This window comes from Oncorhynchus kisutch, linkage group LG17, assembly GCF_002021735.2.
Source record: "Oncorhynchus kisutch isolate 150728-3 linkage group LG17, Okis_V2, whole genome shotgun sequence".
NCBI classification, from domain to species: Eukaryota; Metazoa; Chordata; class Actinopteri; order Salmoniformes; family Salmonidae; genus Oncorhynchus; species Oncorhynchus kisutch.
In genome coordinates this window covers 36,004,594-36,022,724 of record NC_034190.2, presented here as the reverse complement: position 1 = coordinate 36,022,724, position 18,131 = coordinate 36,004,594, and the positions used below count along the sequence as shown (strand labels likewise).

Sequence of the window (18,131 nt, the reverse complement as noted above, 5' to 3'; positions counted from 1 at the left end):
TGGTCAGACCAGTTTTTCCACATTTCTTTTTGCAGTAGTGTAGGCCATTGCATGCAGCTCGAAAATACAACGTTCTGCAATTATAACATAATTCAATGTCTTCAACGTCTTTGAATTAAGAAATGTGTCATCAACATAAGACAAAATATCTTTGTAATTGATCAAATACAAATCAAATGCATCTTGTCTGAAGAGTTGTGTTGTCTTTGTCCCCCAGGACGTACTGAACAACTCTGACCACCAGGCGGTGCTGTTTCTCACTAACCTGGTGGAGGGAAAGTACAGCTTCACTCTGACTGTGACAGACAGCAAGGGCCAGAGCAGCTCAGACAGAGGGACTGTAGAGGTCAAACCGGGTTAGTGGGTTCCTTATAGACTACAAACACAGCCCCAAATCAACCCCTCGACACTTGGTCTGAAATAATTAAATGGATGTGGCTATAGCTACAGCTAGCCTATTGATACACTAGGTTTATTTTCCATTATATTCCTCCCACCCAATCCATTCAGATCTATGGGAAGTAGGATAAATACTATATGGATAACACACACAAGCACAGCAGAAATGGGTCCTACACACACTATCATTATCCCAATGTCTTCCTCTCCTCTCCCTCACTCTGTCCTCCGCCCTCTCTCTCCTGTCAGACGTGTGGCAGCGTGACCTGGTGGAGCTGGTGCTGGAGGTGTCTGTGTCCCAGGTGTCCCACCGCCAGAGAGACATGCTGCTCAGACAGGTGGGAGTGCTGCTGGGCGTGCTCGACAGTGACATCATTGTACGGGAGGTCAGCGCCTTCAACGAGCACAGGTCAGCTCCTTTCCTCTGTTTCGGTCTCTTCATTTCAACTCACTCGACTTTATTGGCACAGTAAGTTACTTAATTGCAATGTAAGTGCAAGAACACAGGAATTCACTCTTTCTCTGACATACTCTTTCTTGTACACGTTTTAGCATGTGGTGTTTTGAACAATGTGTAATTTAAATTTTAAAAATTGCCACGTTTACAATGTGTAACTTTGTTACCACACTTATGAGAGATTCTTTGTTACAAAACTAGGAGTCAATGTTTATAATTACTAAGAATTATTCGTAATTAGGCTGGGTGTGGAAATCTATTAATTTCCTCCCATCTCCATTCCTCTCCTCTCAGTACTCGACTGGTGTTCTTGGTGTCTGGGGGTCCGGGTCGCCCCCCACTGTCCGGTCACAGTGTGGCTCTGGGGCTGCGCAACAAGCTACGCAAACAGAAGAACGACTTCCTCATCTTCAAGGCACGGCGGGTGGACACAGTCAGTGAGTATCCAGACACGTGACAAGAGAAAAGCATGACATGGATGGAGAAATGAATTGAGACTTAATTTGAGACATAATTTACATGACAAGCACTTATTGAGAGTTTGCTGTGAAATTAAACATGCTCTATGAATGAAATATGTATTTTCTTTTTAAATTTTAACATTTGTGATATTTAAAGTATGGGCAATTTAGTTTATTTTGACTTACCCTTACCTCTCTTTTTAACTTACAACTTCAAGTTTGGCTTAATATATTTGTTTTATTCATCTCCAGGTTAAATAGACAAGTCTTAAAAGACAGTTAGGATACGATTGTCGTCTTTGACCAAGAAGATGTCAAGAAGACTCTAGAAAACCTGTGGCCTGACGGAATTTGAAGTTCACGTCTCTTAACGTCTCTCTTCCCCTTGCAGTCTGCCAGCTGAACTGCTCCAGTCACGGGGATTGCGACTCGTTCACGCGGACCTGTATCTGCCAACCCTTCTGGATGGAGAATTTCATCAAAGGACAGCTGTGGGACCAAGAGAGCAACTGTGGTGAGGAGCGGAGTGGACACTCGTGAAATTGAAGTTGATGACATTATACATTAGGATACTGTGAAGACTCATGTCACTGCATGAATTTACTTCCGAGTATGACACACAGTGGAAAGCGACGTAATGGAAATATCAAGTGCTGAATTTGCGCTTTCTCATTCTGACAACCTGCGACTTGTATTGACCCTCTCTCTTTCAGAATGGAGTGTGCTGTATGTGACCATAGCATCCTTCATGATCGTGGTTGCCATCGCGACCTTTGTCTGGGGAATGGTGTGTTGTTGCCGCGGGTAAGAGTGCCATTAACATTTGAGTTTGACATTTTTGTACATTAATATTATGTTGCTTTGTTTACTTTGCATGGCGTGCAACTCTGTTTTAAATACGTGCTTGTTGTCCATCCAGTAATGTGGAATAAGCAGACTGACAGGACTGTTTGTTTTGAACAGGCGTAAGGGTAAAATGCGCCACAAGAGCAAAAGCCGCTATAAGATGCTTAATGGCGAAGAGCAGGACGGCCTGGAGCTACACCCACCCCGAGCTGGTAACACACACACTTTACATGGCCTCTGTGCCTTATTATCTTAGAATATGTTGAAAACAGCACATTCCTATTCCTTTCCCTTTCACCCCCACCAGGCCGAATGAAGCCGGCCCCCGCCCCCTCGTCCTCAGCCCTCATGCGCTCTGACTCAGACTTGGACAGTGACGACGGCCAGGGAGGGGTCCCATGGACAGACAGGGAACGAGGACACCTCCTCCGACCCCACAACGGCACCCTCGAAAACGGCCAGGGCCCCACCAGGAACAAAAAGCAAAGAGAGGAGCTGCTATAGCAACAGAGGGTGGTGGAACACCCCACCCCTAATCCCTCACCACCCACTCTCTTTCACTCTTCTCCACCACACAAGCCGGACACCTCTCCACCCATAGGACACTCAAGACATATGGGTCCTGGAGAATGAGAGAGAACCCTGTTGGGCACAGGGTCAAGCCTCCCACCCACACACCCCCGTATTTAAACTTCCCTGCGCCCACACTGAGCCAAGATTAACAAAATTATGTTTAACCTCTGAGAAGGAAAGACTATTTAAAGGAAAGATTTGTGGGGGGGGGGGGGACACTGAGAAAGTACCCCTCCACCCCCCGGGAGAAAACGGGAGACTGCTAGTGAAGACTAGCCTGAATGTTCCTACTCTACTCTGACAGGTTACAAAATGGTTGACAAGCGACTTGTCTAGATGAAAACAAATCTAGATTTCTGTGCATGAGAGCGCAGTTGTGGTATGTATTCATGTTTGAATGGTGGTTAGGTCTGCATGAGTTATCCATGTCGTGTGTGCCTGAATGTGTCTAAAAATGTAAATATCTGCTCTTTTGGTAATTGTGCCAAAACGTTGTTTCAGAAAAGAGTTGTGTGTTTGACACTTAACCAGCATTGAGAGTCGAAACTGCTTTTGTTGCTGTCAGCCATGCTAGTCAGAGGATCCTGGGAAATGCTGTTTTTCGAGAGCCATGCCTCATACTGTATGAACACACTGGACTACACAACATTGACGCCCCCACCCCTATTACTGGGAGATGATGATGAAGACACCAATGACACATGGGGAAGAAAGGGGCAATGCTTCCTACTCACCTCAGATACTAACAACTGTTCGAACCTGGAAGACCACTTACGGTCTTGTTTGTTTTTAAGATTTGTTTTGGCTGACCATTTTGATCCTGACGCACTTTGTTTTTCACACTCACCGTGGCTGTCTGTATCTCCACTGCTCTCACAGGCTGCTAACTGAACAAGTGCTGATCCACACACATTGATCAGATTAGCAATTTATTCAGTTCAGCCGTAGATACAGAGCAGTGGGATTCTCCATTGCCCGACACGTACCTCCTCCAAACTTGAGTGGTGTTGTCACTTTGCATGAAGATTACTGTGAACCTGACCCTTCAAGTCTGACTTTAGAGATGCTTTTTTTGGTTGTTGAATGTTTAAGAGGAAAGCCCCCCGATCTAATCGGAGGAACGCTCTGTGAAATAAGCAATCATTTCTTTACCAAACCTTTCTCAGTGCAAAGTCATCTCATGCTATTCCTCCAATGCGCTAGTCGAGCACATTTTTATGAAAAATTGGCAGCATTCTGGGAGTCCACTGTGGCGGCAGAGAGGGCGCAGCCACGAAATGAAAGGGATTCTGTGTTCATTTCATTGTTAAATAACAGTCATTTTAGTGAAGGATTCTCCTCACTATGTGACCAGACCTTATTCAACTGGATTATCTGTAAATTAAAATCAAATATGTTTTACTTTGTCCACCTTTATTTTATTTTTTTGTCAAGACTCCCAAAGTCTTTAAAGCTATGGCTAATCTAAAACATCTGCAAAAGTCTAAACATGTCTTTAGCTCTGACCAAGGAGAGACCAACTGTGAACCGCTGAGAAAACACTGCCGCACAGCTATCTATTCTATTGCCACTTACAGACTTCACATTCTCTTTTATGGCTGACCATTACTGACGGTGGTTCCCCTTTAGTGCTTCATAACACTAAATGATGAGATGAAGCCATCTGAGACGTTGGCCGCCTGTGGTCTCGTTAATGTTATTCCGCCTGCTTGACATTGATCTCTCCATAGACTAGACAGGGTGCAGTTTGTACGTCTGTTTAATCATCACAGCACTGAGTGTTGACCTAATGGGCTTTCAATACCCACTCCGTAATGAGATTGAGAGTTTGAGATGCTCTGGTACTTTTGTATGCTTTTTAGCCAGTAGTTCTGAAAGTAGCGCTCATGAGCCCCAAAAATGAAGAGTGAAAAAGACTTGCCAAAGTTCCAGAGCATGCCTTTAAATTTAACTCCCATCAGATTTTGAGTGGGTGGGCTAACAATCAAATTGGTACTTGAAAGTATCAATTCGACAGTCTCTGATCACTGTTATTTGGATGCAAGGTGATTTCTAGATCAGCCAGTCTGTCGCTAATACTTTTAAACACTGCCGTTGTTTCAGTTGGATTGGTGTGTCTTGTTATCCCCTAACCTGAAACGGCTACACAACAGAGACGTGCTCAGACAAGAATTAGGGGGGAACGCTGTGTTCAACTATTTGATTTGACTTGTTTTGATTTAAGAGACTACTTGCAACCAATGATGTTTATTAACCTATTTATTGCAACCTATGAAACTACTAACACCAAGCAAATCAGTTCATTGATGGCAGTCATTCACTCATGTGACTGGCTGTGATACTGATAAAATATATTTACTGGTTGTTATGGCAGCCTAAGGTGAGGGGCAGTGGGGATCTATATGCTGGTGTCTGGGTTTGAACCTGGGTTCAACAAGACTGTTGGCCAATAAAAAAACATTTGAAAATGAAGCTGATTATCTTGATGCCTTCTGAGCTTAGATCTGACCTCTTCAAGTTAAAGGTTGGGCGTCACACTGCAGGCCTCCTCTCCACATTGACCCCGTGATAGGCTGCATCAATTGACTGAATCCCGGTCAATGCACCAATGTGACTCTAGGTTTGAACTCTGTCTGTACACCACAAGACTGTTAGCCCACTGATATGAAGGCTAGACATTGCTTTGGGCCGCGGAGCTTATGCAAGCATTTAGGTCTCACTAGTAAGATCACTCATCAGGCCAGTGTGGTTGACTGAATCACCTCCATTACATAGGTAGTCAAAACTGGCCCAAAATTGTGCTGACTGTGAATTGTGGTGAGGATGAGGGGTAGTGAGTATAGAAGTCACATCAGTAGGCCTACCCTACTACCAGATGCTGATATACAGGGATATATCTGGAGTGTAAGAGTGTGCTCGGCGCTTTCGTAAATTCAGGGTGTTGTCAGATTGTCTGTTGGTAAATTCAGAGCGTGCACTGGACGCTCTGGCGGAGGAGTAGGGTTGATCCGAGCGTTGTGACCTGAACGGCAGTCAAGCACCCAAGCTAACTGGATAATTAACGTTGGCTAGCTGCTTCCAGACACTCGCCCTAGCAGAGCTGGTTAGGCTATTTTCATGTTATCCAGAGCTTTGGTGACTAACTGTGCTGCTGTCAACAATTTTATCATGCTTTTTTTTGCCGACGTTTACTGACACCGGCCATATTCAACGGGTGTTGAGCGTTTGTACATTCATCAGTTATTCTGCCCTCTGGCACACTCAGACGAAAGTACTCTTAATCGGAGTAGATAGCCAGAGCGAATTTACGAACGCACCCACAGTATGACGTTATAAGCTATTTATAACAGTGATGGGGCCATACTGTGTTTCGAACAATGACAGATACATTGCAGTTGAGACCAGAGAATGGGATGACATTTTTATTTCTGAAGATGAGAAATAATGTTTGTAGTGTTCTATTTCATGTATCTGCACTCTCTCTCTCTCTCTCTCTCTCTCTCTCTCTCTCTCTCTCTCTCTCTTATCCTTATAAGGGAAAGGAATTGTTGCGCGAATAAGAGCGGAAACTCCGCGCGGTGACAACTGGGAACGTCCACAATCAATCCACAGAGTTTCTAAACCCAGAGGCCCAACAGAGAGACTTTCGGGAACGTGTGCGTTACAGACCAAACAGAGCAGGGTCGGGGTTTTGGGTTTGAGAAGTCAATGAGAGAAGGGAACAATTCTTCCTTAGTTGTTAATTTTGTCGAAATCTAAAAGCACAACATAAATTTCGAGCCAATGTCTTAAGTAGTTGCACATGTTATTACTCCAACCGTGTGAAAGTGTCAAACTGACACGTTTTCATTTTCGTAAAAACTATTTTATATCGAAGGAATGCCTTTGATTTGACGGCTTGCACGTGCGCAGTTTGACACAAGACAACCGTTAGACCCGATGACGTGTTTCTGCGCATGAGCTTAGCTAGCCAACGTCGCCATGACATCGCCTACAAGCGTGATCGGGGATTTCTATTGGAGAAGCAGTTTTAGCCCATCTTCATACTGTACAGTCTGTTTTATACTGGAAGAATAGGCAGAGCAGTAAATCTGCTAGCTACTACACACAATTGACCGTGATTAAAGACCTAATCAGTGCTTGTCCAATTTAGCAGGTAAGGATGAGGTTTTGTTACTGTGGGACTATGCTGCTTTATATTATTCCTCTGTAAATTGTTTTAGGTGCATAATAGTCCATGTCATAATGCGCCCTCATTGCATGAAGGAATCGTTCCGAAATTATCGTTATGATTTAACATTATGATTGCTGTCTTGATGTCAAATTGTATTAGCTAGACATTATTCCATGATGCATTATTGGAATAGTGTTGTGAATTTCAGTATGTTAAAACGACTCAACCCAAATGTGTAGTTATTTATTTTCGCAGACTAGTGTGCAACACTACAAGGGAGGGGTATGCATTAAAATACAGGAATGCCGAAAGACAGGGAGGGGATCGAGCTGACTAGCTACATCGTTAGAGGTTGTTGTTAACCAACCCATACTCTTACTGTCAGAACAGGGTGTTGTAAGTATACATTACGGAAACCGTTTACGTTACCGTTTAAGAACCAAAGAATAAACCGAGAGTTTCTATTGGGATAAATTCAGGTTTCAAATCCCGTTTCGTTCGGTTTGCTTCCTTTCAATTAAGGTTCTGCAACTAAATCTGCATAATGAATACGCCACAGCTAACGTTAGCCTATGCTAGGTAGCTAGCTGGAAACAATGAAATAGCTAACTATAGATAGCTACCTCGGCCGACTCCCAATCTCATTATCATCGGCTTGTGAAGATTAGCGGTGCTTCGCTAGCTAGCTAGCCATGATAGCTTGATGGAACATTGTCTGGCCCAAACGGTGTGTATGACTCTGGATACCGGTAGGCGCAAGACGCCGGCGTATATTTGCCATAATTTTCTAATTACTAAAGCAGAAAAGTTTTTTATTTTTTTATGTCATTCTTGACCAGAACACACCGCAGACAGACTGCGCCTAAACTCCTTCTCCCTAGTATGTCTGAACGCACGTCTACCCCGAGTGTGTTGGAAAAATTGTGTAGCATACTAAAATCCCTCATTCACAGGGTCTGATATCTATGCTGAAAAGTGAAAATGTTATTGCCAATGGTCCCTTGAATAATAGAACGCTCTTGAAACCTGCAGATGTATTTTCCTTGGACAGGCTAGTTTCCAGGTGCTCATCACTTGGAGGACTTCCAACCGTCCGTAGCTGCAGTGCGCAATTAGGCAATTAGAAGATGTCTTCTTCCTACTTTCCATGTGCACTGTTTCCTAACTGTCCATAAGTTGACCCACCCTGCTTTAACCACAGCAGCAGGCCTAGGTTGCACGGAAGTTAAATAAATTGGACTCTGGGTCCACCAGCCCTTGAAGAGCCTTTTTTACAAGCACAATGCCTAGCCCATACATTTAATGCACTGATACCAAATTTGACAAGATAAGATTACTTTATTATGCACATGGAAAGTTTGGTTGCGGTTCTGCATACATAACACATTCAAAGATGGGCAAATGATATACAGTGCATTCGGAAAGTATTCAGACCCCTTGACTTTTTCCACATTTACGTTACAGCATTCTAAAATTGATAAAATTGTGTTTATTCCTCAATCTACACACAATACCCCATAATGACAAAGAAATAACAGCAATAACAGGTTTTTAGAAATGTTTGCAAATGTATATTAAAAATGTAAACAACATTAACATAAGTATTCAGAACGTTTACTCAGTACTACTTTGAAGCGATTACAGCCTTGCCTCTTCTTGGGTATGACGCTGCAAGCTTGGCACACCTGTATTTGTGAACACCTATTTTCTCCCATTCTTCTCTGTAGATCCTCTCAAGATCTGTCAGGTTGGATGGGGAGTGTCGCTACACAACTATTTTCATGTCTCCAGAAATGTTTGATCGGGCTCTGGCTGGCCCACTCCACGACATTTAGAGACTTGTCCCGAAGCTACTGAGTTGTCTTGACTGTGTGCTTAGGGTCGTTGTCCTGTTGGAAGCTGAACCTTCGCCCCAGTCTGCTCTGGAGCAGGTTTTCATCAAGGATCTCTGTACTTTGCTCCGTTCGTCTTTCCCTCGATCCTGACTAGTCTCCCAGTCCCTGTAGCTGAAAAACATCCCCACATCATGTTGCTGCCTCCAACATGCTTCACGGTAGGGATGGTGCCAGGTTTCCTCCAGACGTGACGCTTGGCATTTAGGCCAAAGAGTTCAATCTTGGTTTCATCAGACCAGAGAATCCTGTTTCTTATAGTCTGAAAATATTTTGTGCTTTTTGGCATACTCCATGTGGGCGGTCATGTGCCGTTTTACTGAGGAGTGGTTTCCATCTCGCCACTCTACCATAAATGCCTGGTTGCTGGAGTGCTGCAGAGATGGTTATCCTTCTGGAAGGTTCTCCCAGCTCCACAGAGGAACTCAGTGACCATCAGGTTCTTGGTCACTTCCCTGACCAAGGCCCTTCTCCCCAGATTGCTCAGTTTGGCTGGGCGGCCAGCTCTAGGAAGAGTATTGGTGGTTCCAAACTTCTCTCATTTAAGAATGATGGGAGGCCACTGTGTTCTTGGGGACTTCAATTCAAGTTAAATGAAAATGCTGCAGAAATTTTTTTGGTACCCTTCCCCAGATCTGTGCTTCGACACAATCCTGTCTCGGCGAGCTACATGCACTGTCAAGTGTGGGACCTTTTATATAGACAGGTGTGTGCCTTTCAAAATCATGTCCAATCAATTGAATTTAACACAGGTGGACTCTAATCAAGTTCTAGAAACAGTAAAATCAATGGCAACAGGATGCACCTGAGCTCAATTTGTAGTCTCATTGCAAAGGGTCTGAATACTTACACTACCGTTCAAAAGTTTGGTGTCACTTAGAAATTTCTGTGATTTTGAGAGAGAAGCTATTTTTCTTGTCCATTAAAATAACATGAAATTGATTAGAAATACAGTGTAGACACTTTTTTAATGGAATATCTACATAGGCGCACGGAGGCCTATTATCAGCAACCATCACTCCTGTGTTCCAATGGCTCGTTATGTTAGCTAATCCACTTTATAATTTTAAAAGGCTAATTGATCATTAGAAAACATTTTTAATTGTTAGCACAGCTGGAAACTGTTGTACTGATTTTAAATGAGCAATAAAACTGGCCTTTAGACTAGTTGAGTATCTGCCGCATCAGCATTTGTGGGTTTGATTACAAAATGGCCAGAAACTGACGTATTTCAGAAGAAAGTTATTTGTTTCTAGCCATTTTGAACCTGTAATCGAACACACAAATGCTGATGCTCCGGCTACTCAACTAGCCTAAAGGACAGTTTCACTGCTTCTTTAATCAGAACAACAGTTTCCAGCTGTGTTAACATAATTGCAAAAGGGTTTTCTAATGATCAATTAGCCTTTTTAAAATGATAAACTTGGATTAGCCAACACAACATTCCATTGGAACACAGGAGTGAAGGTGGCTGATAATGAGCCTCTACGCCTATGTAGATATTCCATAAAAATCAGCCATTTCCAGATACAATAGTCATTTACAACATTAACAATGTTTACACTGTATTTCTGATCAATTGAATGTTATTTTAATGGACAAAAAAGTTGCTTTTCTTTCAAAAACACGGACATTTCTAAGTGACCCTAAACTTTTGAACGGTAGTGTATATAAATAAGGTATTTCAGTTTTTTATTTTTAAATGTGCAAACATTTCTAAAAACCTGTTCACTTTTTTCATTATGGAGTATGGTGTGTAAATTGATGAGGGGGGGGCATTTTAATCCATTATAGAATAAGGCTGTAACATCACAAGGGGTTTGAATACTTTCCAAATGCACTGTATACAGTCAGTAAATACAGAAAGTGCAATTTGAGTGATCAATGATCATCTGTACACTATACAGAACACAAATGTTTATTTCTAACCAAATGAAGAGCCATTGAATCATTTGGTAGCGTTTTTCATACCCTGTCATATGTCACAAGCATTGCTTTGCTCTGGGAAAGTGAATGATGAGGGTATTATCCCAGGAGAATAGAGCGACATGGACCCATTGTCATTAATGGGATGAAGACTGTGTTTCCACTCAGCTGACAGTACCTGAGACAGTCAGTCCGATGAAAAGGGGATCCGGTTTCTATTACACAATGTCAGCCTATAGGGTGTGTCTGTTTGTGTCTGCACTCCTGCAAGGGCATTTCACAACAGTAGAGAGGCTCTAACAACACTTATCACTTCCCACTTTGTCAACACAGAGGACTGTTGTTGAGTATAGATTTAGCTGTGTTCAATTAGCCTAGACATGCATCAGGTCCCATTGAGCATGTTTAGGATGTTCTGGATTGACGTGTACGATAGCATGTTTCAGTTCCCGCCAATATCCAGTAACTTCGCACAGTCATTGAAGAAGAGTGGGACAACAGGCCACAATCAACAGCCTGATCAATTCTATGCGAAGGAGATGTGTCGCACTGCATGTGGCAAATGGTAGTCACATCAGATACTTACTGGTTTTCTGATCCACGCCCCTACCTTTTTTCTGATCCACGCCCCTACCCTTTTAAGCTATCTGTGACCCAACCGATGCATATCTCTTTTCCCAGTCATGTGAAATCCATAGATTTAGGACCTAATGAATTTATTGACTGATTTCCTTATGAATTGTAACTCGGTAAAATCAAAAAATTGTTGCATGTTGTACTTGATATTTTTTGTTCAGTGTAGTTATGAGTGGTTGCTTTGGTGTAATCTGGCCCAGGTGAAGGTTGCGTCATGGGAATGACAGGGAGGGAAGGCCAGTATTATTCCCTGCATACCTGTACTCAGGAGGTCTTGTCCCCCAACCCCATTCCAGTACTCATTGTTTAACCACTAGGTTGGTTAAAGTTACAACTCGTCTTCCCCCTTTTGGTTGTTCTCTGTCCAGTTGTATCTATGGCCATGATCTCTGATTTTTATTGCCAAAATAGCAGTAGGCTGCCTATTTTTTTTTTTTTATAGACAATGTGTGAGTAACGGAATGACAAATGACAGACTAACATACCGAGACAAGTAGGCGTACTAATGCACAACTTAATGAACAACTTTAAATGAAAAGCCGACATGATTCAGACAGTCTCAACCACTTGCTGTCAACGACCGCTTGTGATACTTTTATAGTAAAACGAGCAGTGACCACTGAGCCCATCAGCTGATGTGTCGTCTGTCCCCAGGAATGGCGGCGTTGGCAAGTCTGGTGCAGCGGCTGGAGGTGGCTGTGAGTCGTTTGGAGGCGGTGTCGGGCGGTGGAGGTGGCGGTGGCTCTACTGGAGGCTCTACTGGAGGCTCTGGAGGTAACCTTTAGGATATTTCATATTGTAACCCTTTTCACGGAAACACGGATGCGAGAAGCCAGGGAAAGACTGAGACTGAATTGCGAGTCCAGGTCCTAATAATGCTAAAGAAACTTCCACAGTACCAGTTGTCATCGTTTGTTTTGTCTTAGATAATGGAGGTAAAATTAAAACATGACTCACAAGCAGAACAAACATCGTATAAACATTGGTATCTCTGCCCGTTGCCACCCATTCCTTGCAGTCGTGGCAGCTTACGTGGAGGCCTATGATGCCATCATCACGGGCTCTGTTGGCCAGTACATGACCCTCAGCCAGCAGATAGGGGGCGACGTCCAGAAGCATGTAAGTTGAATTGCGGAAAAGTTGGCTAGTAATGCTCCTCAGGTCTCATGTCACGCTTATTGGTGGATGTGTACGATTCAGTTAACCAAACCTGGACCTTTTCTCATCCCTTTCTGTCTCTCCCTCTCTCAGGCGGACATGATGAAGCAGGCGTTCTCATGTCAGAGACAGCTCCTTGTCACCGCCTCCAGCTCCCAGAAGCCCTCTGATGTGAGTTGGTTCACCCGTCAGCGATCACCTTGACCCTGGACATGACATAGTTTTCAACAGAATGTCATTATTTAGATCAACTCAACAGTGCATTTACTGTAGTTGTCTCATTAACGGACATATTGGTATTGAATCAGCAGTGTAGCAATTAGGTTAACTGATTCCAATGGCATGGCTTTCCTACATTCTCTTGCCACATATATTATTCAAAGTAATTAATTGCACGTTATTCCACCCTGGTTGGTGATTTATATTTTGTCTTCAGGTGCAAATACATTCCTTTATTTGCATCTCTAGGATGTTATGATTTAAGTAATGTTTATTTTCCCTTTATAGGCATCCTTGACTGCTCTCCTGACCCCCGTCTCCAAAGTGATCCAGCAGGTGCAGACGTTCCGCGAGCAGAACCGCTCCTCACCCCTCTTCAACCACCTCTCGGCCATCAGCGAAAGCGTGCCTGCCCTCGGCTGGGTCGCCATGGTGAGTGGAGGGCCTTGGCGCTGTAACCTGTGTGTGTGTGTGTGATTGCTGGAAACAAGCACGTCTTTCATTCTGCGGAAGTTCTGAGACGGTTGTTTGGCAGTGAAATTGAAACAGTCCCTTTTAGCAACAGTGCATCAGTGTTGAAACTCTGGAATTCTGATGATAATTTTGAGTAATGAATATGAATGAGAACTGCTGCATATTAGTCTGATCAATAATGAACTAAGTTAAACCTAGACTTTGGTATGCCAGTGGATGCAATGCACACATCTAATAAACCCTCGTAAGCCATCGCACGAGCCGTGTCCACACAGGCTGTTTTGAAGAGCAATAAATCTCCTGCGACGTTCTTGCTCTTCCAGGCTCCTAAGCCAGGTCCCTATGTGAAGGAGATGCAGGATGCTGCCCAGTTCTACACCAACCGGGTGCTCAAGGACTACAAGGAGAAGTAAGGACCATCTGCTGTTTGTTGGCCTTTTAACCTTTTTCTGACTGCCAAGTGGGTGGCAGGTAGCTTAGCGGTTAAGAGCGTTGAACCAGTAGGTGAAGAATCTGTCGATGTGCCCTTGAGCAAGGCACTTAATCCTAATTGCGCCCGTAAGTCACTCTGGATAAGAGCGTCTGCTGAATTAAAACCAAAACCCCAAAAAGTTTTGGTTTTAATCTCATAGTTGAATACTGTATATTTTCTTCATCTTTTTGGTCACCCTCCTGTTGTGCTAAGCTAAATTGCCGTGTGTCCTACTCCTCAGGGACCAGAAGCATGTGGACTGGGTTAAGGCCTACCTGTCTATCTGGACTGAACTTCAGAACTACATCAAACAGCACCACACCACCGGACTGGCCTGGAGCAAGAGCGTGAGTCATTTATACCCTATTCTCGCTCTCTCTTTACTTCTCATGTCACTACAGGAGGGATACACGTTATCGGCTGCTCATAAACAACAGACTTAGTGCTGGGGGTTATCGGCTGCTCATAACCAACAGACTTAGTGCTGTGGGTAGGGAAAGGTGATCCAAACCGTTACCATATGAGTGAAGTAATGACATGGGCGTGTTTAGGAAGGCGGAACGGATCCAAATAGAAACCTCCTAATTCTGTTTATCTAACATATATGAATATCTGTCATGCAGAGTCAGACTGGGCTCTGTTTGACTTGTCTATCAGCACAGTACTCAACATCCCACCCAGTTGTCAAGTAATGTCTTTAGTTTTATGTGCAACAAGAAGTCTGTTTGTGTGATAGAGAGGGCGGATGGTAAAATCACCAATGTGTTGGTTTCTTGTCAGCCGTTCCTATTCTCACAGTTCCAAACATTGCGCCTTATTGAATTAGACCCAGTTGTTAAGAACAGGAAATGAGCATGTCTAGGCATGTGTATAACCAATGTGCTGTCTGTTTTTTGTCCATCCCAGGGTCCAGTAGCCTCGGCCTCTGCAGCTAACCCTGCCGGTGGCGCTCCTCCTCCCCCCGGCCCTCCTCCCCCTCCCATGGACTTCAGCGGGTCGTCTGGCGGTGGCGGAGACCAGGGGCCCGACACCCGTAACGCCCTCTTCGCCTCCCTCAACAAGGGAGCTGACATCACCAAGGGTACTTGTCGAATAATGCATCAGCAAAAATTCTCAAAAATCAGAAGCTCAATTGATTAAGAAGTACTTTGAAACATACAGGGCTCACTTGAAAAAGATGTTGATCTCAATGTGACTTACTTGGTTAAATAAAGGATCAAGAAAATAATACAATGTGAGAAGCAAATTGACCCCAGCCCTTACATTCATTATACAGTCTTCCATTATGTAAAGGCATTTCTCCTTATCTACCAGGACAGTAGCACCATGTCTGACCATCTTACAGTATATTTGTGCTTACTATACTGGATAATAGCGTCTGGTAAATGTCAGTATTTGTGTTCCCCTCTCCTTCCTACCTTTACTTTTTGTCCCTAGGCCTGAAGCACGTGCCCAAAGACCAAATGACTCACAAGAATCCCAACCTGAGGACCCAGACCGGTCCGGTGTGCACAGGGCCCAAGCCCTTCAGCTCCCCCAAGACAGAGGCCACCGCCGCCCCCTCTCGCAAGCTGCCCCCCGTTCTGGAGCTTGACGGCAAAAAGTGGAAAGTGGTGAGATATTGGTCCTTGTCAAGTCGTTTACACTGGTATACAATAATTTAAGTTGTATAGCGCTTTTCATTACAGAAAAAAATCTCGAAGCACATAAAAAGCAAAACAAACAACATTTTAAATTGATATTGTAGAGATGGAGATTGAATGTCTATATTTGGCTTCAGATGTAAGGTTGGGAGTTGAGGCAGTTAGGATTGGAAAGGCAATGTAGCTTCAGTGGAGCGGGCTTCGACGGTTCAGCCAGAGAGAAACAAAGACAGTCTGACAAACAGGCCCAGAACGCTGCGTCAGTGCACCACATCGGCTTCTCTGACAGTCCGTTCCTCCTATAGGAAAAGGGTTCCTATGGGCAATGTTCTCTCTCCAGAAGCCCTTAACCTCTACAGGATCGATGTCTCCCCTATGGGCAGAAAGCTTAGATTCTTGTTAATCTAACTGCACTGTCCAATTTATAGTAGCTATTACAATGAAACAATACCATGCTATTGTTTGAGGAGAGTGCACAATTATTAACTTAAATGTATTAATAAACCAATTATGCACATTTGGGCAGTCTTGATACAACATTGAACAGATATGCAATGGTGCATTGGATCAGTCAAACTTTCCACATGCCCTGCTGCTACAAAATCAAAATTGCGCCTTGGCTGGAATAATACATTATGGCCTTTCTGTTGCATTTCAAAGATTCATTTCAGTGAACTCACGAAGGGCACATTTCAGATAAGTGGGCTGTTGGTTTACCCCTGAGCTGAATGCACAGGCTTCGCATGCACTGATCACTACTGAGCCATTTGCATTTTCAGGAGTGGAGTGTATTTCCTCTCTAACCCCTAACCTCTTCCTCTGTGTAATGACAAATAGGAGAACCAAGAGGGTGTCCAGGGCATAGTGATCAGCGACACAGAGCTCAAGCAGGTGGTCTACGCCTTCAAGTGTAACAACAGCACCCTGCAGATCAAGGGCAAGATAAACTCCATCACTTTAGGTAAGGACGTACCCGTGTGTGGACACATTTTAAAGTCAAAGGTCAACGAAGGGCATTTGTTAATAGGGTTCCTCTCTTGTAGACAACTGTAAGAAACTGGGTCTGGTCTTTGACGACGTCGTGGGCATCGTAGAGGTTATCAACTGCAGGGACGTCAAGGTCCAGGTGTGTATTTCTAATCTCCATCAATGAGAAAATGGACACTGTGAAAGAAGCTGGTCGTACAGTCAATGAACATGGCAATATCACACAACGGTGACAACTGATCAGATCAGCTTTTGTCTGATTGTCATTTACATATTAAAAGTCTCCAGTTTGATTGTGGGTGTGACATTTTACAGATTACTCTGCATGTTTACTAAACTTATGGCTGTTTTATCTCTGCACGGTACCAAACAGATTTATTTAATCATAGTAGAATCACACTTGACCCTCTGGTTTGTTCAGGTCTTGGGCAAGGTTCCCACCATCTCCATCAACAAGACTGACGGTTGCCACGTGTACCTGAGCAAAGATTCGCTGGAGTGTGAGATCGTCAGCGCCAAGAGCTCAGAGATGAACGTGCTGGTACCTGGTAATGATGGAGACTATGTGAGTACATCTATGGGGGAATCTTGTCTAATTGGCATTATAAAAGGCAATACATGTGATGTGGAAAAGTGATGATAAACTACCATTTCTCCTTTGTCTCTCAGACTGAGATCCCTGTTCCTGAGCAGTTCAAGACTGTCTGGGATGGCAAGAAGCTTGTCACCACTTGTACAGAGATCGCTGGATAGAGGCGCAGCACTCGAAACAGCCTCCCCTTTGCAAATGCCTACCTGACTGATCAACCGACCAGCTAACCAAACCACAAAGTAGACTGAGATGCCAACCGCACCCATATTTTTCCATTCTGCCAATCAAAGCTTTAGCGGTTTCCTCCTTCAGCCAATGAGAGGACTGCTTGCTTTATCTGGAGCATTCCTTCAGCCAATTGCAGGGAGCGGCTTGTTATTCGATTCGGTTATCCTCATGACCAGTGAGCGTATTCAAATGGGTTTGCCAACAGCCAGGTTGATTTTTGATTTCTTGCTAATGATAAACGTAATAGCGAACGTGAGGGAGCAAAGCTTTGATCACACCTGTGGTTAATGCATCAGCCAATATTTCCTAAAAACCAATCGTTAATTGGATTTCCCCTCTGGTCAGGGGGAGGCATGTGTTTAGGGGTCCAAGGTTTCAGTTCCATTTATGCAATTCAGCCGTGAAGCACATGTACAACCAACCCCTCTTTACAGTCGACAATGGTAACATTCATAGAGATTGACTAAATATAACATGTGTCATCACTCTTAAAATAGGTAAAATGACAAGTTACGTGCAGGATCACTGTCTTTTTTTATCATAACACTGAAGCAAAATGGTGAAAGATGAAATGTAAAAAATAAATGTTAATTCCTTGCTCAACCTCCAAGACACATTCCATATTATTCAGACAATATGGAGGTGAATGATGTGGAAGTGGTTTTAGCGACAAGACGTCAAAATACTGTTTGATCGGTAATGGTTAAGTTTGGGGTTGCCTTGATCTCGGAATGATTTTTGGATTATCTGCTGTAATCATCTGTATAGACAATTCTTTTTAATGCTAGTTGTCTTAACCCCACTGTCGCCATCATCAACCCACCTATCCACTTATGTCTCTACTACAACCTCTGGTTATCCTGTTCTTGTAGCTGTCATGCTCTGATGTGGAGTTTTTCATTTGGGTCAAGAATCTAAATTTTGCTCATTAGCACTGGAGGAATACATTAAAATAATGTTGCAATTATAAGTCAGTCTTGAGTCTGATAATGTG

General features: G+C 43.6%; 2 protein-coding genes across 6 annotated transcripts in view; both read left to right on the top strand.

Moving 5' to 3' along the window:
- Positions 1–4,137, top strand: part of LOC109907594 (dyslexia-associated protein KIAA0319-like protein) — a 36,269-nt gene extending 32,132 nt beyond the window's left edge. For all 4 annotated transcript variants that reach the window (XM_031793753.1, XM_020505645.2, XM_020505647.2 and 1 more), the window contains 7 exons: positions 218–356; positions 649–808; positions 1,151–1,293; positions 1,709–1,831; positions 2,031–2,121; positions 2,281–2,375; positions 2,471–4,137. In XM_031793753.1, coding sequence (XP_031649613.1) covers positions 218–356; positions 649–808; positions 1,151–1,293; positions 1,709–1,831; positions 2,031–2,121; positions 2,281–2,375; positions 2,471–2,667 — 948 coding nt within the window. In that variant the 3' untranslated portion in view covers positions 2,668–4,137. The remainder of the gene's footprint in view (positions 1–217; positions 357–648; positions 809–1,150; positions 1,294–1,708; positions 1,832–2,030; positions 2,122–2,280; positions 2,376–2,470) is intronic.
- Positions 4,138–6,367: 2,230 nt separating this feature from the next.
- LOC109907592 (adenylyl cyclase-associated protein 1) lies at positions 6,368–18,107 on the top strand. Of its 2 annotated transcripts, none has more exons than XM_020505643.2 (13): positions 6,368–6,892; positions 12,019–12,138; positions 12,383–12,483; positions 12,616–12,693; positions 13,030–13,173; positions 13,539–13,624; positions 13,929–14,034; positions 14,594–14,768; positions 15,125–15,300; positions 16,168–16,291; positions 16,374–16,456; positions 16,739–16,882; positions 16,987–18,107. In XM_020505643.2, the coding sequence occupies exons 2-13, from the start codon at positions 12,021–12,023 to the stop codon at positions 17,068–17,070; spliced, it is 1,419 nt and encodes a 472-aa protein (XP_020361232.1). In that variant the 5' UTR covers positions 6,368–6,892; positions 12,019–12,020; the 3' UTR covers positions 17,071–18,107. The 2 variants fall into 2 exon arrangements, with proteins under 2 accessions (XP_020361232.1, XP_031649612.1); XM_031793752.1 differs by lacking the exon at positions 6,368–6,892 and adding an exon at positions 7,226–7,306.
- Positions 18,108–18,131: the final 24 nt, after the last annotated feature.